Source organism: Loxodonta africana, chromosome 7 (assembly GCF_030014295.1).
Source record: "Loxodonta africana isolate mLoxAfr1 chromosome 7, mLoxAfr1.hap2, whole genome shotgun sequence".
Lineage (NCBI taxonomy): Eukaryota > Metazoa > Chordata > Mammalia > Proboscidea > Elephantidae > Loxodonta > Loxodonta africana.
The window spans coordinates 20,685,532-20,711,698 of NC_087348.1; the positions used below are offsets into that span (position 1 = coordinate 20,685,532).

General features: G+C 37.0%; 1 protein-coding gene and 1 pseudogene across 1 annotated transcript; both read left to right on the top strand.

The window, feature by feature from the left end:
- The first annotated feature begins 7,123 nt into the window (after nt 1-7,123).
- On the top strand, nt 7,124-8,056 carry LOC100669630 (olfactory receptor 5M3-like). The gene has a single exon (XM_003423126.1). It carries the CDS (start codon nt 7,124-7,126, stop codon nt 8,054-8,056), a length of 933 nt encoding a protein of 310 aa, XP_003423174.1.
- Nucleotides 8,057-21,621: 13,565 nt separating this feature from the next.
- Nucleotides 21,622-22,630, top strand: LOC100653824 (olfactory receptor 5M3-like; annotated as a pseudogene).
- The last annotated feature ends 3,537 nt before the right edge of the window (nt 22,631-26,167 follow it).

Consider the following 26,167-nt stretch of genomic DNA (forward strand, 5'->3'; position numbering starts at 1 on the left):
TCCAGTTGGTAATTACACTAGACTTTACAAAGGGAGGCAGAGTCTTGGTTCTCTTTAAGGAAAAACCCATTGCCATTTAGTCAATTCTGATTCATAGTGACCCTATCGAACAGGATATAACTGCCCCATAGGGTTTCCAAGGAGGAGCTCAGATGGTGGATTTGAACTGCTGAAATTTTGGTTAGCAGCTGAGCCATTAAATACTGTGCCACCAGGGCTCCTTTGAGGGAAAGAGGATGTTAAATACTACTTCAATATTGCAGACCAGTAATCACCACAATGAAAAAAAAAATGGCTTTTGATTGCATTTAGATCTATTAATTTTTCTACATTTGACAAAGACTGTATTGTTTTACTACGTGGAAGTCTAAACCGAAACCGAACAAACAAACAAAAAGTTGCCCTGGAGTCAATTCTAACTCATGACAACTCCCTGTGTGTCAGAGTGGTCCTGTTCATCATGGGGTTTTCCACAGCTGATTTTTTGGAAGTAAATCACCAGGCCTTTCTTCCAAGGCAACTGCGGGTAGGTTTGAACCTCCAACCTTTCGATTTCTTTTCAGTAGATAGAAATAACAACAGTTATCTCAGGGGGCGGTTACAAGAATTAAATTAAATGATCACAGCGTCTCAGATGCATGAAATTCAATAAATGCATTATTTTTCTTTTATTGGTTATTATTATTTTCCCCAATTATAAAACAGGGAATTGAAGCAGATAAGTGCTTTCTGCTTTAGTGTGCTATACGTTTAACTATAGGAGTCTTCTCTTGCTTCGTCTTTCAATAGAAAAGCCAAGTGGCACAGAACACAGGACTGGAATATGAAGACTGAGTAACCCCACAGACAGCTTTAGTATGATGTAAACTCAGAGCAAATTTTGTCATTTGATCCCAGGACCCACACAGAATAACATAAGCTAAGGGAAAAATAAACTTGTACTAGTCTGTCATAAAACAAAACAAAACAATAACTCAATAGTTGACTATTTCTCTAGAGATGTGCTTCCCCAGGGTCATTTGTAGGTGGAATGTCTTAAATTGCTCCTTGTTTTCTAAGAGAATCAAATCAGTAGGGCTTTCTGGTGAGCTCCTTCCTGGTTCTGCTTTGACTAGTCTAAGATGCTTCCCATCCCTGTTTAGAATTCACTCGTCATCCTTCCACCCTCACTGGGTATATTTATCTTCTTTTTCAAGTAAGTTAAATAAATAAATAAATACATCTATCTGGAACTGTTGTGTGAAGCTTGCATCTTAGGTTTTCATTTTCCTTTAGTCTTTATAGGCCAATTTTATTCCATACATTGTGGATGTGGGTGTGAGTGCAGATGCGGGTGTGGTTTGTATGGGTGTGTGTGGTTGTGTGAGTGTGTGGGTGTGTGTAGGTGTGTGTGGGTGTGGGTTTGTATGGGTGTGTGTGCTTGTGTGAGCATGTGTGTGTGTATCTGTGTGTGAATGATTCTAACAGAGAGGAAAGGAGGGAAAGAATAAGGGAGAGAAAACAGAGGTGGCGGTAAATTTTCAATAGAGATTTGATTATTTTATTATTACAAAATATGAATGGCCGCTACAATTTCCAATCATGCACTGAATAATTCTCATTTCTTGAATATTTATTATGTGTTGACGTGCAATATTGCTTCATATTTACAACATCCAGAGAAATTGATACTATTATTACTGTCAGGTTGTACTTATGCAATAGGAAATTAAACAATTTAAATTACCAATTAAAAGAAAAATAAAAAATCTTGTCTAAGTTCATAAAATTAGTCATGGAGTCAGGATTCAACTAAGGTCTGACAACAGAAACAGAATTCTTTAACGGAAACACTTAATATTGCCTCATGCCTGTTCTAGAAAAAATCCATATTCATTGTAATGTAATTTGAAATGAAGAATGATAAAACAAGCTAAGGTTATGAATATATTTTTGCCTTTTGTTGATGATGACTAACCTCTAGAAGCTTCTGAGGTTCACAAGACTTCGAGTTCTTTCTAGACCTCATAACCCTAAAATCAGGCTTAATCACTCCATTTTCCCTGTGGTTTTGCTATTTCCCTCTATGGCCTAGCTAGTCATCACTCAGATTTTCTTAAATTTTACTTTTGGACAGCATAAATGGCACCATCTTTTGTGTACTTTTTAATACTGAATCATCCTTGCTATCACACAGTCAAATCTGACTTTCCAATAAGAATTCTATTGCTGATATTTAAAAATCAATGAAGGTGAACAAGACAGGAAGCCACAGGCATATGCTGTTGAATCAGAAATCGGTTATGTCCATGGACATGTTTGTGATCTCTTTTCTGGCGTAAATTCTCTCATTATCTCTGTATTTCCTCTATCACCTATCGTGATGTCTAAACTCCAAACCAAACAAAACCCAGGGCCGTCAAGTTGATTCCGACTTATAGCAACCCTATAGGACAGAGTAGAACTGTCGCATAGAGTTTCCAAGGAGTGCCTGGTGGATTCGAACTGCCGACCCTTTCGTTAGCAGCCATAGCACTTAACTGCTACACCACCAGGGTTTCCCATGATGTCTAAAGCATATATATAATTTTTTGCCTATGTAACCTGCAAAGTTTTTAAAAAACTCATTTTTTGTTGTTGTTTAGAAAATACACACTTTCCAAAAGCTAATATACTTTTTTTTTTTTGGATGAAGTAGAATCATTTGTGCAGTTTATCTGTGACCTTCCTTTCTTGTTTCCGCTTTCATGTATTGCCCATCTTCATTGTACTTCACAATACTTCCATAGCAACTTTGGGACACATCGTCCGAACATATATCCACTGCCTCTCAGACCTGCAAGGAACATTTCCACATACCAGCAGATAGTAACACACTAGGGGGCAGACATGCAATATAGCAAAAAACCAAACCAGTTGCCTTCGAGTCAATTCCTACTCATGGCAACTCTATATGTTTAAGGGCAGAATTGTGCTCCATAAAGTTTTCGTCAACTTTGGTTTTTGGAAGTAGATTGCCAGGCCTTTCTTCCAAGGAGGTCCTGGATGAATTTGAACCACCAACTTTTTGATTATTAGCCAAGCGCTTAATTGTTCGAACCATCCAAGGATTCCCAAATACAACAAGAGTGGGCATTTTATCACATTCCCTTCCTCTTTGGTATTAGTTTTTGTTTATTTTTTCTATTTAATCAATGCCAAATGAAAAACAAGATTTGGAAGGTGAAAGAGAGGTCTAAATAATCAGTTATAATTTTAGTGAAATTTAATATATGAAAATTGCTTTAAAATTAGATTTATGTTATGTCAGCAAAAGTGCCACAGAGGTTCATAAAAAGGAAAAATATGTTGGAAAGAATTAAGTTGTCACAAGTAATATATGCATGCAAAGTAGCAGCCTGTGGCATTTACTCTCACATTTTTGATAGCAAAAATAGAGTTATGGATTGAATTGTATCCCCGCAAATTATGTGTTGAAATCCTTAGCTCTATATCCATAAATATGACCCTGCCTGGAAATCTGGGTTCTCCTTCGTTATGTTAGTAAGATCAGACCACAGGCGGATGGGTTTTAAACCTAGTCACTTCTGAGTTATAACAAGAACAGAATAGACATAAAGACCCACAGAGTGGGAAGGAGAAGACAGAGGGCAGATGAAACATCTTTATACAGATGCATTTACAAGCCTAAGAATGCCAAGGATTGCTGACAGCTACCAGAAGCTGAAATAGACAAGGAAGCGCTTTCCTTAGAACCACACCCTCAATTTGGATTTTAGGTCTCTATGAGTCAGAATCAACTCAATGGCAAAGGGTTGTTTGTTGTTGTTGAACTGTGAGAAAATACATTTCTGTTCTTTAAAGTCAACCGCTTGCGGTATTTCTGTTACAGCAGCGCTAGGTAACTAAGACAAACACCATCCATCATATTTACTTAAAATTGCCAATTATAGTGCAAATAATTTTGCAATTCTTTTATTTTTGTGGTTGTGCAAGTGTTACACACACACATTCCTGCGCATATTGAGAAATTCTGTGATAAAATACACACCAAAAAATACTTTCAGACTACTACTATTTTTTGCCCTGTGATATATCACTTTTTATTTCTTAAAGATTTACAAATATATATTTTTTAAGGTAGTGATTTATCTTCTGTGACACGAGTAATATACAGATAGATAAAGAATTCTGGTAAATTTAGTCATATACATGCTGTGAATGGCCAATTGAACAATAACTAAGTAAATGCTGTTGACTGAGACTTTAGTAGCTTTCAAGGACAAGAAACTTTTTTTTAAATAGTAGATTGATGTTCAACTATAATTCAATGTGATCACATGCATTCTCCAAGTTTTAATTTATTTCCATAGTATCTGTCTGTGCTTCCACCCAAATGATCATTTTAAACTGGTCATTGAGAAATTCTTCAAGGGGAAAATGAGTCCCATAAATGTAACATGAATGCTTGGCACTTGGGTGGGGATAAGACAGTGAAACTACATGGGAAAGCTGATACATTTTATACAATAAAACAGAGGAGCATGGGGGTGATTCGTAAACTGCAATAGATTTTCCAGCATGTATGTAAATGTATTTCAGGGCAGTTTATCTGAATTTAGGCAACTTTGTCATTATTCTTTAATTTTTTAAAAACAATCCACTAGTTAATCTATAGATTTTCATTAATTGATCCAAGAATCTGGATTCATGCAGAGTCATTCTAATCCATTTTGGTTAGCAGCCTTCTCCTTTTATATATATACACACGTATATATACATATTTATTTTATATACATATATATATCCATAAAAGGTAAATAAAAAATTTAAAAGTGGGATGGGTGGAAGATTATGAAATAATTTGGTGAATGAGAGTCAGTTTATATTCACTGTAGCAAAAGCTTGCATGCTTTCTGCCTTTCCTAGGTTAATAACAAAAAAGAAAACCAAACCCACTACCGTCGAGTTGATTCCGACTGATAGCAACCCTACAGGACAGAGTAGAACTGCCCCGTAGAGTTTCCAAGGAGCGCCTGGCAGATTCGAACTGCTGACCTTTTGGTTAGCAGCCATAGCACTTAACCATTACGCCACCAGGGTTTCCTCCTAGTTAATGCTCAGTGATAATTATGCACAGGATCCATCAAAACTGTGGTTGAAAAAGTTTAATCCTGGCTATAGAAACAAAGGTCTTGGGAATGATCATTTGTCCTGGAAATGACATTTAGCCATTAGAGGCCATGACACAAATTTCATCTCCAACTAAGTCATTAACCTGCTGAAAAAATAGCTTAAGGTTCTTATTGGATATAATTGGTCTCTGTTCTATAAAACATAAATATTCGTTGATGGTGATGAAATCTCTGTGTGTGTTTAAAATTTTCAAATTAAGCAAATGCTGGGTAGACTTAATATAACAGAATGCTTTCACACAGAATTTATCATAATTTGACTTTACAAGGGTGGATGCGTATCTCTAAGAGGCTGGATAGAGCATGGAGATTCCTCACTATTATCTTATTAAGGAACACTTGTGTGTGTGTGTGTGTGTGTGTTTCTCTATAACTTCTATTAACATCACTCCAGGTGCTAGTGTTTTCCTAGGAATATAATTTTAGAAACAATCTTCTAGGAAGTGATTCACAGAATACAGATTATATTTGAGAACACATTTACAAAATTTTACAGAAACTTTCCAGAACTCCTCTGGGTCACCAAGTATAGTCAATCATTTCCCAATTTATGCCCACTGTATATTTTTTATATACTTTTTTTAATATTTATATATATTTTTTATAACTCTGCCCAGGTTGTGCAGTGGCTAAAGAGCTTGGCAGTTCCAATCCACCAACCGCTCCCTGGAAACCCTATGGATCAGTTCTACTCTGTCCTATAGGGTTGCTGTGAGTTGGAATCAAGTCAGCGGTAACAGGTCTGGTTTTTTGGTTTATAACTCTGTAAGAATATATCACACATTTTGTTAAGTATTTATTTACATAAATACTTGCATTAAAAATGGCATTAATCTCCTTTTCTCATTTATTTTTGACTCTCTGGAAGATAGCAGTGGATTATTTCTAAACCAAACAAACAAAACCCACTCCCCTCAAGTCAATTCCCACTCATAGCAACCGTGTAGGACAGAACAGAACTTCCAAGGCTATAAATCTTTATGGAAGCAGAGTGCCACATCTTTCTCCCACGGACTAGGAGGTGGGTTCAAAACACTGATCTTTTGGTTTTGCAGCTGAGTGATTTAACCATTGTGATATCAGGGATCCGTGGATTATAACTAGCAGATTATAATTTTATATAAGATGTGGAGGGGAGCCCATATCCACAGAACATGCATAATATGTGAGCCTCTGGGTGGCACAAATGCTTAAGTGTTCAACTATTAATCAAAAGTTATTGGTTCAAACTCACCCAGAGGCACCTCAGAAAAAAGGTTTGGTGACCTGCTTGCAAAAAGTCAGTCTTGAAAACACTATGGAGTGCAGTTCTACTCTGTAACATACGGGGTTGCCACGTATAAATGCATATACATGACACACCTTTTTATACGTGGTGGTGATGGCTATTGTTTATCCTTCAACTTAAATAAGGGGTGGTTTGGGGTTAGATTATCTGACATTTAGGGCTGATAAATTATTTCTTTCCTTGCCTTCCATCTTTAATAAGGGATAATATTCTTAAAATGAAAAAAACGACAAGAGGTAAATGAGATTTCTGAGTTCCCTTGAATAGAGGTCTACAACTTTTCATTAATATCTTAAAAATATGAAAGTAACAAACAGCATTGCAATAAGGGATTTTTAAGAAGTAGTCATGGAAATTAGGATGCTGAAATAATTAGTACTACCATGTTCAATCACAATAATTTTTGATTCTAATGAAATAGAGTTTGTGTATTTATTAAAACGGTGATCTTCAGAGAGCGTGTTACATAGTAGGTGTTCAAAAAAGATTTGAAAAAAAAATGGCAAAGTACAGTCAGATATTTAATAAGGATGACAATGAAGGGGACATGAGTTAAGCTATAACTGAATAAATGAACAATTCCTGATTTTTTTTCCCCCTTTTATTTCCTTTCAGATAATGACAGAGCTTTGTAACTAACCTAAGGCTTAAAAAAAACAAAATGCTCAATTTCACCGATGTAACAGAGTTTATTCTTTTGGGATTAACCAGTTGTCAGGAATGGCAAATTCTCTTCTTCATCGTGTTTCTCATGGTCTATATTATCACCATGGTAGGCAATATTGGCATGATCATGTTAATTAAAGTCAGTCCACAGCTTAACAGCCCCATGTACTTTTTCCTCAGTCATTTGTCATTTGTTGACGTTTGGTTTTCTTCCAGCGTCACCCCTAAAATGTTGGAAAACCTTTTGTCAGAGACAAAAATAATTTCTTATTCTCGTTGTTTAGTGCAGTGTTTTTTCTTTATTGCCCTTGCCCATGTAGAAATTTTTATTCTTGCTGTCATGGCCTTTGATAGATGCATGGCCATTGGCAATCCTCTACTCTATGGCAGCAAAATGTCAAGGGTTGTCTGTGTTCGACTGATTTCATTCCCTTACATATATGGCTTTCTGACTAGTGTTGCAGCAACATTATGGACTTATGGCTTGTACTTCTGTGGGAAAATTGAAATCAACCACTTCTACTGTGCAGACCCACCCCTCATCAAAATGGCCTGTGCTGGGACCTATGTAAAAGAATATACAATGATCATACTTGCTGGCATTAACTTTACATTTTCTTTGTCTATAATTATCATCTCTTATCTATTCATTCTCATTGCCATTCTACGGATGCGTTCAGTGGAAGGGAGGCGGAAGGCCTTCTCCACCTGTGGGTCCCATCTGACAGCTGTCATCATATTTTATGGGACTCTTATCTTCATGTATCTCAGACGTCCCACTGAGGAGTCCGTGGAGCAGGGGAAAATGATGGCTGTGTTTTATACCACGGTGATCCCCATGCTGAATCCCATGATCTACAGTCTGAGGAACAAAGACGTGAAAGAAGCCGTGAAGAAAGTAATCACCACAACATGTTTAGCGAAATAAAATTGAGTTCATTTTGTCTTCTATGCTTCACAGATATTTGTTTGGCAGGAGGTTATCGCCCAATACAGAGGAACATTAAACTTAAGACACTTTCAATGCACTGAAAAGAACAAAAAGAGAGAGAAAGACTGAGAGTGGGAAAGAAAAAAACTAGATTGGCATATTTGTGTTGAAGTTAAATAGTGAAGATTAACTAAAAACAAATTAATTAGTTGAAAAGGTGCTCCAGACATAGTTTACAAATACAGAAATTGAACTTTTTCAGATATGTAGTATCTTAGTTATCTAGTGCTGCTATAACAGAAATACCACAAGCAGATGGCTTTAACAAAGAGACATTTATTCTCTGACAGTCGATGAGGCTAGAAGTCCAAATGCATGGTACCAACTCTAGGCAACAGCTTTCTCTTTCTGTCAGCTCTAGGGGAAGGTCCTTGTCATCAATTTTCCCCTGTCATAGGAGCTTTTCAGTGCAGGGACCTCAGGTACAAATTACCTGCTCTCCTCCGGTTTCCACATTCTTGGTGGTAGGGTGTCCCCCTATTTCTCTGATGTTTTCTCTCTTTTATATCTCAGAGTAGATTGACATAAAACAAAATTTAATTTTGCAGATTGAGTCCTATCTCATTAACATAAATTCCAATAATCCCACCTCATCAACATCACAGAGGTAGAAAGTGGAAGCCCTCACACTATCAGATTTTAGAACCTATTATACCTCCACAGTGGTCATAACAGGCTGATACTGGTACAACAACAGATACATAGACCAATGGAACAGAACTGAGAATCCAGAGGTAAATTCATCTACTTAAGAGCAGCTGGTATTTGACAAAGGCCCAAAGTCTGTTAAATGAGGAAATGCCAGTCTCCTTAATAAATGGTGCTGGCATAACTAGATATCCATCTACAAAAAAAGAAAAAATCCCATACCTCACACCATGCACAAAAACTAACTTAAAATGGATCAAAGACATAAATATAAAATCAAAATCAATAAAGACAATGGAAGAAAAAAATAGGGATAACACTAGGAGCCCTAACATTTAGCATAAACAGAATACAAACCACGACAATGCACAAACACCAGAAAATAAACTAGATAAATGAACACTTCTAAAAATTAATCACTTGTGTTCATCCAAAGACATCAGCAAAAGAGTAAAAAGACAACCTACAGACTGGGAAAAATTTTTTGGCTATGACATACTTGATCGGGGTCTAATCTCTAAAATCTACAAGATTAAAAAATGTACAAAGCATCTGAACAGACACTTTACCAATAAAGGCATTCAGGCAGCTAACAGATACATGAGGAAATGCTCAGGATCATTAGCCATTAAAAAAAAAAAAAAAAAACACTGCCGACTTATAGCGACACTATAAGACAGAGTAGAACTGCCCCATAGAGTTTCCAAGGAGCACCTGGTGGATTCGAACTGCCGACATCTTGGTTAGCAGTCGCAGCACTTAACCACCATGGCACTATGGTTTCCCATTAGCCATTAGAGAAATGCAAGTCAAAACTACAATGAGATACCATCTCACTCCAACAAGGCTAGCATTAATACAAAAAACACAAAATAATGAATGTTGGAGAGGTTGAAACACTTATATACTGCTGGTGAGAATGTAAATTGGTACAAAAATTTTAGTGCACAGCTCTACTATGACACACATGGGGTTGCCAAAAGTAATAGCTGATTCAACAGCAACTACGTATATGTACATATACATAGGGATCTACAACTATGTAGACCTAGGTGGTCCCAATGATACACACACACACACACACACACACACACAGAAATGACATATATACACAGACACACAAATATAGAGAGAGATGCTGTCTTAGTCATCTAGTGTTGCTATAACGGAAATGCCACAAGTGGATGGCTTTAACAAAGAAAAATTTATTTACTCCTAGTCTAGTGGGCAGGCAGTCCAAGTTCAGGGTATCATCTCCAGGGGAAGCCTTTCTTTCTCTGTCGGCTCTAGTGGAAGGTCCTTGCCATCAATCTTCCCCCATCCTAGGAGCTTCTCACACAGGAACCGTGGGTTGTGGAATTATTTGGCACCTAATAGAAACTGGGCCATAATATTCAGTACCACTTGTATTTTGTAAGGAGTGATTTAATTTCCACAAAACAAGTTCTTTAGTATTTCACTTAGGATAAAGACAGAACGTTGTAATGTAGGCAACAACATTCTGTGTGGCTTGGTTTCTGGGTGTCTCGCCAATACCTCCCAAAATGTTGCGCCAGTAGCTATCTGTACTCCAGTCTCTCTGGCCTCTTTTACTCCCTTAACATGGAACGTTATTTATCATTCTTTTGGGTTTCACGTGTGTTCTTCGCTCTGCCCAGAATGTTTTTTCCTCATCCTTTATATATCAGAGAACATTTTCTGAGTTAAGGCATACGATATGATTATGATTATTATATAATCTTAAAATTCCATGTGTCGCTATTTTTGGGAACTCATCACAGGTTCAGCTTTGCATTCATGAGCCTTCTGATTAGTACATTAATGTATCTCACATACTCAGCTTATATATGTCATGAGAACAAAGCCCACATTTGCTTTTGCTCATTTCCTTCCAGAAACAAGCATAGTGATTAAACAAAATAGTTCATCTCTATTAATCCATTGAATTAAGGGATAAATTAATCTTTTTTTCATTACATTAATGTTATTTTGAATTTTTCATTGTAAGATTGTTTAATTTATAAATTTGCTTTAGTTTTATAATAATGGTTTAAATTATATAGTTACATATTCAATTATGTTTTTATGGACGTATACAGGGAGCTCTGGTGTCACAGCGCTCACCTGCTAAACAAAAGGTCAGCAGTTCACATCCACCAGCTGCTCCACAGGAGGAAGATGCTGTAGTCTGCTTCTGTAAAGATGTGCAGCCTTGGAAACCCTGTGAGGCAGTTCTACTCTGCCTTATAGGGTCGCTATGAATCGGAATAGACTCAGTGGCAACAGGTTTCGATTCTGGTACATATACAAAATCATGTTAATGATAATTAAAATATAACTCGGCAGAAAGGTTTGCCATTATTTATTTTTATTGTAAAAGACCTAAGACTTTTATTTCCAGCAGCATGGCACACTACATATAATACAAATTATTGACTCATAAACACATAAATATACAAGATATAATACAGATTTAAAAAATATACAGGATATAATAATTTTGGTTTTTTTTTAAATGCTTTTAAAAGTATATCTTAACTTTTAGGAGCATGATGGAAATTCACAGATTTCAAATGGGTTGAGAGTAGAATTAGGGGGAGTAAGTGGGTGTTGAAGCCAGCAACTCTACTAAGGGTAAGCTACAACCTCAGAGATAATCACCTGCATGGGAGATGGGACACCAGTGATGAGCTGTGCACAAGGCGACCAGTTGGAACAGAGACGCCCCATGGAGTTAGGATTGCTGAAGAGCTAAAACCTCTGCTCAATTATAGAGTCAAAAAAAAAAAAAAAAAGATGGAGCTAGTCTATCTAGGCTTTGATTCACGGAAAAGTTACAAATCTGATTTTATTAAAAAAGAAACTAGAGTTAGAGCTGCTATAAGACCCAGCAATTTCACTCTTAAACGTATACCGTAAGGGTCTAAGAGAAGTGACATGAACAGGCATAGGCACACCTATGTTCATTGCAGAACCATTTACAATAGCAAAAAAGACAACCTAAGTAGCCATCAAGGGATGAATGGATAAGTCAAATGTGGTATGTACATACAACAGAGTATTACTCAGTGAGAAACAAAAATGTGTTCTCCGAACATATTACAATGTAGAGGAATCTAGAGGACATTACATTGAACGGATTGAGTCAATCACAAAAAAAAACAAATATTGTATTTCCCACCTTTATGAAATTAAATGAATTGGTAAATATACAGAAACTAATGTGATCTTAGTGATTACGAGGGGTGGGGGGAGTGAGAGAAAAAATCTCTATAGTCACTTTTTCTTTATACAAATGGAAGACAGATGGCACTGAATGTAGGTGAAGGTTCCACAGCCTGACTGAGGTAACCGATGTCAATAACCTGTACTTAGTGAACAGGGATGAATGAACGAATTCTAGGTTTTTTGATAATAACAGCCAAAAATACAAAATGGGGAGTACAGATGATGATGCCAATTAGGCTTAACCAATCACCTCAGCTTTTAGGGTGATTACGAGAACATAAAGGCACAACCTTGTTGGTGTTCTGGAATATAGAATGTATTTTCTTAGGTAGGTTTCAACAGGTCACTTTCAGAATATTTTGAGGAGATGCGGAGATGTAGTTATTCTTTCTTTTACTCTTTGTGCTTTTTTGTTTATTCCTTTTGGGTTTGGTGGTAGTCGAAACTAGCTGATCCCTCCTTTAGTATTTCTACCATGCTCATTTGTTCTTTATCATGCATTTCATATCTGATTTTAAAATTAAAAATCATTTCTGTATAACTGAGGCCCCATCCTATGGTTCTTTGCAATATTGTCTAAAAGCTTTGATTTGAAAGATGGTAAATATTTAGAGGGAAAATGAGCTGAAGTTGATTGTGAAGGTACAAAACTATAATGTTCCTTGTCAGGCTACAAGTCCTATTCATTTTCTTTATCATTTATTTTATAAGGGCTTCTAAAAGGGAATGTCATATTTTAATTGACTGAATTTTAATTTAATTCAGTCATATTTTAATAAGACTGAATTTTTCATGAAGAAAAAACTATCTATGCTAATTACATATGTGTATTTTTTTATATATTGTTACATATATATGTACATATGTATGCGTCTATGTGCTCTCTTTCATAGTAGTCAACTTGATCAGTATTTTGCAGAAGCTCTTATTTAAGAATTTCCGTTAGGACCAAATGAGCTGTCATATGAACTAACCAACATGTTTATATTGGGAGGGCATGCCATTTTAGCTTACTACCTTATTCCTCTTCCACTATACTTAAATTTATAACTCCAGATTGCCCTCTACACCAACGACAGTTCACTTCCTTTCTCTGTTTAGGTTTTGTGAATTGTGCCAGTAGCCTGACAAGTCTGAAAGAGCAACTAGGCAGTCAGTGACCTAGAAACCAAACCCACTGCTCTCAAGTCTATTCCTACTCCTAGCAACTGTGTAGGACAGAGTAGAATTGCCCCAGAAGGTTTCCTAGGCTGTAAATCATTACATTTCTCTCACAGAGTGGCTGGTGGGTTTCAACCACTGACCTTTCGCTAGCAGCCTACACTTTAACCACTGCACCATAGGGTTCCTTCAGTGGCCTAGAACCCAGTGCCTTAGAGTAGATTACCACTCTTAGCTATCCCATAGGATTCCAAGAATCTCCACGGAAGCAGACTGTCACATCTTTCTCCCATGGAGAAGCTCTGACCTTTTAGTTAAAAGTCAATCATTTTAACTGCTGTGCCAGGTGCAAAAACTTGGGGGCAGAGATAATGAAGGTTAAGACTGAATCTGAACAATTGGGGGGGTAGGGATGGCATGCAATAGACACTGAAAAAAATTACAACACAAGCACTATGCGTGTGTACTTCCTATCAAGTATTCGAAGGTTCAGTTAACTCACTTCTGAAAACACGTGTCCATCAAGAAATTCTAGCCAAATTCCTTTTCACAAGATTACTTCCCTCCACATCAATGTTTGTGCCTCAGAAATAGTTCTGAAGAACACAGAATGTCACGCTGCAGTGAGTCAAGAGGAATATTTAGTGGAAAACATTTAAAATCAATACAGGTCTTGCAATTGATATGTCAGGATATGAATATATAGAAAACAATATTGGTTGCTCCTATAGGACAGAGTAGAACTGCCCCATAGAGTTTCCAAGGAGCACCTGGCGAATTCGAACTGCCAACTCTTTGGTTAGTAGCCACAGCACTTAATCACTACGCCACCAGGGTTCCCAGTAATGAGGAAGGAGAAGAGCATCATGCTTGGTAAAGTAGAAGGTCAACAAAAAAGGGGAAGACCCTCAAAGAGAATGATTGACTCAGTGGCTGAAATGATGGGCTCAAGCATAGCGATGATTGTGAGGATAGCATAGGTCTTGATGATGCATAGTTCTGTTGTACCTACAGTTGCCACGAGTCGGAACTGACTCGACGGCACCTAACAACAACAACAACAAATGAGGATGTTAGGAATCAGATGTAAAGGTTTCTTAACATGGGGTGATATAACTGAACTTGATGCATTCACCAGCTTAAGTCCATTTGACTCCACATGACCATGTTGTACACAAATATAACAGTCATTAAAGATGATGGTAAATTGGTTCTCAACAACCCTTGAATTCACCCCTCTGCCCAAGCAACCAGTGTTTTTGTTTTATCTTGTTCCCTGTTGTTGTTATTAGTTGCTGTTGAGTTGCCTTCAACTCATGGTGACCCCAAGTACAACAGAACGAATTTTAGAATAAACGCATTATTGTCACAGTATTTACTATTGGCTCTGTTTTTCTAGCTGAACTCTGGATGATGCATCTTTTTAAAACACCTTATTGCAGAGGCATAGTGATTACATAAAGTGAGAGCAACAAATAAAACACTGTCCACTTTAGGGCTGTTACTTGCACAGAGTGGACAAAAAAGAGAATACAAACCATTTTTAATATATATCAAAGGTCATGTCTCAGCCTATTTGTGATAGTAGATAAATGCTTCTTTTTCTTGCTGTGATTCTGATTAGCGTTTTAAGAGGCACTACATTCTGGTAGCTGAATTTGTGTAAATAAATGAGTGGGTCTTGGAATTCAAGGTGAAGCATGATTGCACTTTGAACTAGATTCTCCCGAAGCACACAGCTCTTCCACTTGATAACTGCCTGTCCAAAATTTCTGATGCAAGTAGTCGAGTTGGCAATTACACTAGACTTTACAAAGGAAGACAGAGTCTTGGATCTCTTCAAGGAAAAACCTACTGCCATCGAGTCAATTCTGACTCACAGTGACCCTGTGGAACAGGATAGAGCTGTCCCAGAGGGTTTCCAAGGAGAGGCTCGGGTGGTAGTTTTGAACTGCTGAAATTTTGGTTAGCAGCTGACCCATTAACTACTGTGCCTCCAGGGATCCTTTAAGGGAAAGAGGGTGTTAAATACCACTTCAGTGTTGCAGAGTGGAAATCACCACAGAGAAAAAAAAATTGGCTTTTGATTGTATTTGGATATATTAATTTTTGTGCATTTAACAAAGACTATAATTTTTAACTGCATGGAAGTCTAAATGAAACCAAACAAACAAAGACCAGTTGCCCTGAAGTCAGCTCTAACTCAGGGCAGCCACATGTGTGTCAGAGTTCATCACGTGGTTTTCAACAGCTGATTTTTTGGAAGTAGATCACCAGGACTTTCTTCTGAGGCAACTCTGGGTGGATTTGAACTGCCAACCTTTCAGTTTCTTTTCAGAAGATAGAAATAATAATAGTTACCTGAAGGGACGGTTATAAGAATTAAATTAAATGATCACAGTATCTCAGATGCATGAAATTCAATAAATGCATTATTTTTCTTTTATCAGTTATTATTATTTTCCCAAATTATAAAACAAGGAATTGAAGCAGATAGCTGCTTTCTGCTTTAGTAAGCTATACATTTAACTATAGGGCTCTCCACTTGCTTCATCTTTCACTAGAAAAGCCAAGTGGCACAGAACACAGGACTGGAATATGAAGACTGAGTAATCCCACAGACAGCTTTAGTATGATGCAAACTCAGAGCAAATTTTGTCATTTGACCCCGGGATCCATACAGAATAACATAAACTAAGGGAAAAATAAACTTGTACTAATTTGTCATAAAACAAAACAAAACAAATAACTCAATAGTTGACTATTTCTCTAGAGATGTGCTTCCCCAGGGTCATATGTAGGCGGAATTTCTTAAATTGCTCCTTGTTTTCTAAGAGAATCATATTAGGAGGGCTTTCTGGTGAGCTCCTTCCTGGTTCTCCTTTGACTGGTCTAAGTTGCTTCCCATCCCTGTTTAGAATTCACTCTTCATCTTTGCATCCTTACTGGGTGTATTTATCTTCATTTTCAGGTAAGTTAAAAAATAAATAAATACATCTATCTGGAACTGTTGTGTGAAGCTTGCATCTTAGATTTTTATTTTCATTTAGTCTTCATAGGGCAATTTTATTGCATATGTTTCGTGTGTGTGTGTGTGTGCGCGTGTATGGGTGTGTGCTTGTGTGAGTGTGTGTTAATGTGTGTGTGTGAATGAGTCTAACAGAGAAGAAAGGAGGGAGAGAGTGAGAGAGGGAGAGAAAAGAGAGGTGGAGTTACATTTTCAATACAGATTTGATTATTTTATTATTACAAAATATGAACAGCTGCTACAATTTCCAATTGTGCACTGAATAATTAACATTTCTGGAATATTTATGACATGTTACTGTACAATATTGCTTCATATTCACAACATCCATTGAAATTGATACTATTATTATTGTCAGATTGTACTTTGGCAATAAGAAATTAAACAAATTCAATTACAAATTAAAAGAACAATAAAACACCTTGTCTAAGTTCATAGAATGAATAAGTCATGCGGCCAGGAGTCAACTAAGGTCTGACAACAGAAGCAGAATTCTTTAACGGAAACACTTAATATTCCCTCATGCCTGTTCTGGAAAAAATCCATATTCGTTGGTAATGTAATTTGAAATGAAGAATGATAAAATAAGCTAAGGTTATGAATATATTTTTGCCTTTTGTTGATGATGACTATCCTCTAGAAGCTTCTGGGATTCACAAGACTTCGAGTTCTTTCTAGACCTCATAAGCCTAAAATCAGGTTTAATCACTCCATTTTCCCTGTGGTTTTGCTATTTCCTTCTATGGCCTGACTAGTCATCACTCAGATTTTCTTAAATTTTACTTTTGGACAGCATAAATGGCACCATCTTTTATGCGCTTTTTTATGCTGAATCATCCCTGCTATCACACAGTCAAATCTGACCTTCCAATAAGAATTCCTCTATTGCTGATATTTAAAAATCAAATGAAGGTGAACAAGACAGGAAGCCACAGGCATATGCTGTTGAATCAGAAATCAGGTATGTCCACGGACATGTTTGTGATCTCTTTTCTGGTGTAAATTCTCTCATTATCTCTGTATTTCCTCTATCACCTATCATGATGTCTAAAGCATATGTTTAATTTTTTTGCATATGTAATCTGCCAAATTTTAAAGAATTTATTTTATTTTTTAGAAAATGTACACTTCCCAAAACCTAATATTTTTTTTTCTTTTTTTAGATAAAGTAGAATCATTTGTGCAGTTTATCTGTGACCTTCCTTTCTTGTTTCTGCTCTCATCTAAGGCTTATCTTCAGTGCATCTCACAATAGTTCCCCAGCACCTTTGGGACACATTCTCCAAACCTATATCCACTGCCTCTGAGACCTGCAAGGAGCATTTCCAAATACAAGCAGATAGTGGCACACTAGGGAGCAGATATGCAATATAGCCAAAAATCAAACCAGTTGCCATCGATTTAATTCCGACTCATGGCAACTCCATATGTTTAATGGCAGAAATGTGCTCCATAAAGTTTTCAATGACTTTGATATTTGGAAATAGATCACCAGGCCTTTCTTCCAAGGAGGTCCTGGATGAATATGAACCACCAACTTTTTGGATATTAGCCAAGCACTTCATTGTTTGAACCATCCAAGGATTTCCAAATACAACAATGAGAGTGGGCATTTTATCACGTTCCCTTCCTCTCTGGTATTAGTTTTTGTTTATTTATTTTTTCCATTTACTCAATGCCAAATGAAAAACAAGTTTTGGAGGGGAAAAGAGAGGTCTAAACAGTTTAGAATTTTAGTGAAATTTAATATATAAATATTAGCTAAAACTAAATTTATGTTTATGTTGGCAAAGTTCCATAGAAGTTCATAAACAGAAAAAAAATGTTGGAAAGAATTGAGTTATCACAAGTCATATATCCATGCATAGTAGCAGTCTATAATATTTTTACCTCTCATTTTCAATAGCAAAAATAGAGTTATGGATTGAAGTGTGTCCCCCCAAATTATGTGTTGAAATCCTAAACTCTGTACCTACTAGTATGACCCTGCTTGGAAATCTGGGTTCTCTTTTGTTATGTTAATGAGGTCAGACCAGGGGAGGATGGGTCCTAAACCTAGTCACTTCTGAGTTAAACAAGAACAGAATAGACATAAAGACCCACAGAGTGGGAAGGGGAAGACAGATGGCAGATGAAATACCTTTATACAGATGCATTTACAAGCTTAAGAAGGCCAAGGATTATTGACAGCTACCAGAAGCTGAAAAAGACATGGAAGCACTTTCCTTAGAACCAAACCCCAAATTTGGATTTTAGGTCTTTTTTTTTTTTTTTTTTTTTTATGAGTCAGAATTGAATTGATGGCAATGGGTTGTTCGTTGCTGTTGAACTGTGAGAAAATGAATTTCTGTTCTTCAAAGCCACCCACTTGTGGTATTTCTGTTAGAGCAGCACTAGGTAACTAAGACAAACACCATCCATCATATTCACTTAAAATTGCCAATTATAGTGCAAATAATTTTGGAATTCTTTTATCTTTATGGTTGTGCAAGTGTTACACACATGCATTGCTGTGCATATTTGAGAAATTGTGTAATAAAATGCACACCAAAAAATACTTTCAGACTACTACTATTTTTTGCCCTGTGATATATCGTGTTTTATTTCTTAAAGAGTTAGAAAAAAATTTTTTAAGTAGTGATTTATCTTCTGTGACACAAATGATATACAGATGGATAAAGAATTTTGGTCAATTTAGTAACACATGCTGTGAATGGCCAATTGAACAATAACTAAGAAAATGCTATTGACATGGACTTTAGTAGACTTTAAAGGAAATGCTGCTTTTTTTCTTTTTTTTGTAATAGTAGATTGATAAAAAAAAAATGTTCAGCTATAATTCAGTGTGATCACATGTATTCTCCAAGTTTTAATTTATGTCCATAGTACCTGTATGTGTTTCCATCCAAAAGATCATTTTTAAATCAGTCGTTGAGAAACTCTTCAAGGGGAAAATAAGTACTATAAATGTAACAAGAAGGCTTGGGTGGGGATAAGACAATGAAACTACAATAGAAGGCTGATATCTCATATACAGTAAAACAGAGGAGTTTAGAGGTGAATTCATCAACTGTAATAGGTTTTGCGGGCTATATGTAAATATATTCTAAGGCAGTTCATCTGAATTTAGACAACTTTGTCATTATTCTTTCTTTATTTATTTATTTTAATGAATCCACTAGTTAAGCCATGGATTTTCATTAATTGATCCAAGATTCTGGATTCATTTAGAATCATCCTAATCCACTTTGGTTAGCAGCCTTTTCCTTTACTATATATTTAAAAAAAAAAAGATGAGCAAAATTTTTGCTTCTAAAGGTGGGGTGGGTAGAACATTAGGAAATACTTTGGTGAATGAGAGTCAGTTTATTTTCACAGTAGCAAAAGCTTGCCTGCTTTCTGCCTTTTCCTGGTTACTACTCAGCGGTTATTATGGATAGGATACATCAAAATTGTGATTCAACAAAGTTTAATCCTGGATACAGAAACAAAGATTTTGGGCATGATCATTTGCCCTGGAAATGACATTTAGCCATTAGAGGGCCTGACACAAATTTAATCTCCAACAAAGTCATTACTTTGCTGAAAAGATAGCTCAAGGTTCTTATTGGATATAATTGCTTTCCGTGTTCTATAAAACATGAATGTTCTTTGATGTCGGTGAAAGCTCTGTGTGTGTGTATAAAATTTTAAAGCTAAATAAATTCTGGGTAGACAATATAACAGAATCCTTTCACCCAGAACTTATCATAGTTTGACTTTACAAGGATAGATGTGTATCTCTAAGAGGGTGGGTAGAGCATGGAGATTTCTCATTATTATTTAAGGGACACTCACGTGTGTGTGTGTGTGTATGTGTTTCTCTATAACTTTGATTAACATTACTCAAGGTGCTAGTGTTTTCCTAGGAATATAATTTTAGAAACATTCTTTTAGGAAATGGTTTACAGGATACAGATTATATATGCGAACACACTTGCAAAATTTTAAGAAACTTTCCAAAATTCCACTGGATCCCCAAGTATAGTCAATCATTCCCCAATTTATGCCCACTATAACTCTGCAGGAGCCCTGGTTGCGCAGTGGTTAAAGACCACGGCTGCTAACCAAAAGATCAACAGTTCCAATCCACCAACTGCTCCTTGGGAACCCTATGGGTCAGTTCTACTCTGTGTTATGGGGTCGGTAATGGGTTTGGTTTTTTGGTTTATAACTCCGTAAGAATATATCATACATTTTGTAAGTATTTATTCACATTAATACTTGCATAAAAATCATATTAATCTTATTTTCTCATGTATTTTTGACTCTCTGGAAGATAGCAGTGGATTATATCTAAACCAAATCAACAGAACCCACTGCACTCAAGTCAATTCCCACTCATTGCGACCATATAGGACAGAGTAGAACTGCCCCATAGGGTGTCCGAGACTGTAAATCTTTATGAAAGTAGAGTGCCACATCTTTCTTCCATGGAGTGGCAGGTGGGTTCAAACCACTGACCTTTTTGTTTTGTATCTGAGTGCTTTAACCACTGTGCCATCAGAGATACTTGAATTATATCTAGCAGATTATGATTACATATAAGATGTGGAGGGGAGCACATATCCACAGAATGGGCATAATATGGGAACCTCTGGGTGGTGTAAATGCTTGAGTGTTCAACTGCTAATCAAAAGTTATTGGTTCGAATCCACCCAGAGGTACCTCAGAAAAAAAGTCTAGGTGATCTGCTTCCAAAAACTCAGTCTCGAAAACCCCTTGGAGTGCAGTTCTGTAACACATGGGGAGCCATGTATAAATATATATACATGGTACACTTTTTATACTTGGTAGTAACAGTTACTGTTTGTCCTTCTTCAATTTAAATAAGTGGTGGTATGGGGTTAGATTATCTGACATTTAGGGATGATAAATTATTTCATTCACTGGCTTCCATTTCTAATAAGGGAGAACATTCTTAAAATGAAAAGAAAAGAGACAAGAGGTAGAGGATTTCTGAGTTCCCTTGAGGAGAGGCCTACAACTTTCATTAACATCTAAAAAATATGAAAGTACCAAATACCATTGGCAATAAGGGATGTTCAAAAAGTAGTCCTGGAAATTAGGATGCTGAAATAATTACTACCATCATGTTTCAATCACAATATTTTGTATAATTCTTATAAAACAGAGTTTGTGTATTTATTAATCCTAGTGACCTTCAGAGAGCCTGTTACGTGGCAGGTGCTGAAAAAACATTTGCAGAAAAAAATGACAAAATGCAGTCATGGATATTTACTAAGGACAACAATGAAAGGAGACATGAATTAAGCTATAACTGAATAAATGAACAATTCCTGATTTTTTCTTCTTTTATTTCCTTTCAGATAATGACAGAGCTTTGTAACTAATCTTTTGCTTAAAAAAAAAAAAATCTTTGCTTAACAGTGATAAAATGCTCAATTTCACTGATGTGACAGAGTTTATTCTTTTGGGATTAACCAGTCTTCAGGAATGGAAAATTCTCTTCTTCATTATTTTTCTCATGGTCTATATTATCACCATGGTAGGCAATATTGGCATGATCATGTTAATTAAAGTCAGTTCACAGCTTAACAGCCCCATGTACTTTTTCCTCAGTCATTTGTCATTTGTTGACGTTTGGTTTTCTTCCAACGTCACCCCTAAAATGTTGGAAAACCTTTTGTCAGAGACAAAACGATTTCTTATTCTGGTTGTTTAGTACAGTGTTTTTTCTTTATTGCCCTTGTCCACATAGAAATTTTTATTCTTGCCGTCATGGCCTTTGATAGATACATGGCCATTGGCAATCCTCTACTCTATGGCAGCAAAATGTCAAGGGTTGTCTGTGTTCGACTGATTTCATTCCCTTACATATATGGTTTTCTGGCTAGTCTTGCAGCAACATTATGGACTTATGGCTTGTACTTCTGTGGGAAAATTGAAATCAACCACTTCTACTGTGCAGACCCACCTCTCATCAAAATGGCCTGTGCTGGGACCTATGTAAAAGAATATACAATGCTCATACTTGCGGGCATTAACTTCACATATTCTCTGACTGTAGTTATCATCTCTTATCTATTCATTCTCATTGCCATTCTACGGATGCGCTCAGCAGAAGGGAGGTGGAAGGCCTTCTCCACCTGTGGGTCCCATCTGACAGCTGTCATCATATTTTATGGGACTCTTATCTTCATGTATCTCAGACGTCCCACTGAGGAGTCTGTGGAGCAGGGGAAAACGGTAGCTGTGTTTTATACCACGGTGATCCCCATGCTGAATCCCATGATCTACAGTCTGAGGAACAAAGACGTGAAAGAAGCCATGAACAAAGTAATTACCAGAATGTGTTTAACAAAATAAAATTGAGTTCATTTTGTCTTCTATGCTCCTTAAATATTTGTTTGGCAGCAGATTATTGCCCAGTACAGAGGAACATTAAACGAAAGACTTTTTTAATTCATTGAAGAGAACAAACAGGAAGAGAGAGAGACTCAAAATGAGAGAGAAAAAAAAAAAGTAGATTGACCCATATGTATTGAAGTCAAGTAGTCAGGGTTAACTAAGAATAAATTAATTAATTGAAAAGGTACTCCAGACATACTTTACAAGTACAGAAAATGAATTTTTACAAATATTTAGTATCGTAGTTACCTAGTGCTTCTATAACAGAAATAACACCAGCATCTGATGGTTTTAAGAAAGAGAAATTTACTCTCTTACAGTTTATGAGGTTAGAAGTCCAAATTCATGGTACTAGCTCTAGGGAAAGGCTTTCTCCTTCTGTCAGCTCGGGGGAAGGTCCTCATCATCAATCTTTCCGTGTCCTAGGAGCTTCACTGTACACGGAGCTTGGGTCCAAAGGATGCGCTCCCCTAGGTGCTCATCAACAGATGAATGGATAAACTAATTACAGTGTATACACACAATGGAATACTAAGCAAAGATAAAGAACAGTGACGAATCCATGAAACACCTCACAACATGGATGAATCTGAACTGCATTATGCTTAGTGAAATTAGTCAGTCCCAAAAGAACAAACATTGTATGAGGCCACTATTATAAGAACTCATGAAAAGGTTTAAACACCGAAGAAAACATTCTTTGATGGTTAAGAGAGTGGGGAGTGAGGCAGAGGGTAATTCACTAACTTGATAGTAGACAAAAATTATCTTAGGTGAAGGGAAGAACAACACACAATATAGGGGAAGTCAGCACAACTCAACTAAACCAAAAGCTAAGAAGTTTTCTGAACACAATCAAACACTTCAAGGGACAGAGTAGCAAGGCCTGGGGTCTGAGGACCATGGTTTTGGGGGACATCTAAGTCAATCAGCAAAAAAAGTTTATTAAGAAAATGTTTTGCATCCCATTTTGGTGAGTGTAGTCTGGGGTCTTAAAAGCCTGGAATTGGCCACCGAAGATGTATCAATTGGTCTCAACCCACCTGGAGCAAAGGAGAGTTAAGAACACCAAAGACACAAGGAAAATGTTAGTCCAAGGGGGAAAAAAAGAAAAAAATCTGTTGCCAGCAAGTCAATTCCTACTCATAGTGACCCTATAGGACAGGGTAGAACTGTCCCATAGGGTTTCCAAAGAGCACCTGGTGGATTCCAGCTGCCGACTTTTTGGTTAGCAGTCATAACACTTAACCACTAAGGCACCAGGGTTCTCAAAGGGCTACATAAACAAGAGACTCCATCAGCCTGAGACCAGACAAACTAGATGGTGCCTGGCTACCACCAATGACCACCCTGACAGGGCACAGAACAGGGAGTCTCTGACGGAGCAGGAGAAAAGTGTGGTGCAGAACTCAAATTCACATAAAAAGGCCATACTTAACAGTCTGACTGAGACTAGAGGAACCCCAGAAAACTTGGCCCACAGACTCTCTGTTAACCCAGAACTAAAATAATTCCCTAAGCCAACTCTTCAAAGATTTGTCTGGACTATCAGACATAAAATAACACTCTTGAAGAGTGCTTCTTAGTCATAAACTAATACTCATGAGGAATGTGCTTCTTAGTTCAAGTCAATACACAAAACTAAATGGGCAGCTCTAGTCCTGAGGTGGGAAGAGAAGGCAGAAAGGGATAGGAGCTGGTTGAGTGGACACAGGAAACCTAGTGAGGAAAGGGAGAGTGTGTTGTCACATTATAGGCATTGCAAATAGTGTCAATTAACAATAAGTTTATAAATTTTTGTATGAGAAATTGACTTGAACTCTAAAAGTTCACCTAAAGCAGAATAAAAAATAAAATGTTAAAAAGTAAAGATGTCACTTTAAGGACTAAGGTGTGCCTGACCCAAGTTAAGGTGTTTTCAATCACCTCATATGCATGTGAAAGATGTACAATGAACAAGGAAGGAAGACCAAAGAATTGATGCTGTTGACTTATGGTGCTGACAAAAGATATTGAATATACCATGGACTGCCAGAAGAATAAACTAATCTGTCCTGGAAGAAGTACAGTTAGAATGCCCCACAGAACAAAGATGGTGAGACTTTGTCTCAAATATTTTGGGCATGCAGGATGAGGCCCTGAAGAAGGACATCATGCCTGGTAAACAGAGGGTCAACGTAAGACAGGAAGACCCTCAAAGAGTTGGACTGACACAGTGGCTGCAACAATGGGCTCAAACATAACGGTTGTGAGGATGGCAAGGGATTGGGCAGTTTTTCCTTCCGCTGTACATAGGGTCATTATGAGAAGACATTGACTCTACGGCACCTGCCAACAACAGCAACTGCCAAACTGCTAAGAAATTCAATAAACATACAAGATATAAAGTATCCGAGGAAAATAAAGAATTACAGACATTACCTCAATAATTTCCATAATTTTGGTTCCCCAATTGCTTTCATTTGCTCTCTGCCTTTTGATAAACCAATCAAAACAATGTAAAACATATAATACAAAGAGCTTAAAATACTCCACAAGTTTTTCAAATGAGAGCATGCTCACAATAATGATGCCATGTTGAAGGTTATGCTTTTGCTGCATTGGCAGCCAAGTGAAGTGAGTGAGTGATGAGATTTCTTTAGAATGTGGTCCATTCCATTACATAACAGAGGTGGTGAAGGAGAAGGATACCCAGCAATGCATGACAAGCAGTGTTTATGGTCATCACCAAGAAGGAAGAAGACACAGGAGAGATGTGAAGCCATTGCCAAACTCCCATGTTAAAAGGTTCTTGTCTCTCTTCTGTCTTTTAATTGGGAAATTTTACTTAGCAGCATTGATTGCTTCATCTTTTTTTTTAAGACATGCCATAGGGAAATGGAACCCGCTCTATAAAAAAAAAAACCACAAATCTCCCTCAACTATATTTTCGAAGGCATGCTGATTTTTCTACTTCTTCATAGGTTTTGTTGTTATCATCGATTCCGACTCACCGGAACCTAATAGGATAGGCTAGAACTGCCCTATAGGGTTTCCAAGGCTGTCGTCTTTATGAAAGCAGACTGCACCTTTCTTCTGCAGATCTGTTGGTGGATTTGGAACACCGACCTTTCGTTTATCAGCCAGTGGTTAACCACTGTGCCACCAGGACTCCTCCATGTTATAGGTAGTGGTGTTTATTCTGTGTGTGTTAAGAGCCAGCAAAGGCGTTATTATTAATACTTGTTATCCAATTTCTCATTTGGCAGGAATGAGTAGGGTTAAGAGATGATTTAATGATCACACAGGGAAGAGTCTGATTGGTTGTATGAGAAGTACTAGAGCTCATATTAGAATTTCTATTTCTTATACAGATTAAACAGAGGGGAAAAAGAAACAAAAATATTCTGGGATGGTTGTATGGGTCTCCCACATGTTTAGAATTTTAATCCTCAAAGAAACCACTGGCACAACATTTTACAGGTAAGAGTGCTGAAGCTCAGAAAGGTTGAGTAATTTCCTGAAGTTATACATCTAATATGTAGCACCTTTGTAATTTTTTAAATCAAATTTGTCAAGTTCCAAAACCAGTG

Bases quoted from the DNA above. Each gene is read 5' to 3' on its own strand.
- LOC100669630 (XM_003423126.1), top strand. From the start codon at position 7,124: ATGCTCAATTTCACCGATGTAACAGAGTTTATTCTTTTGGGATTAACC.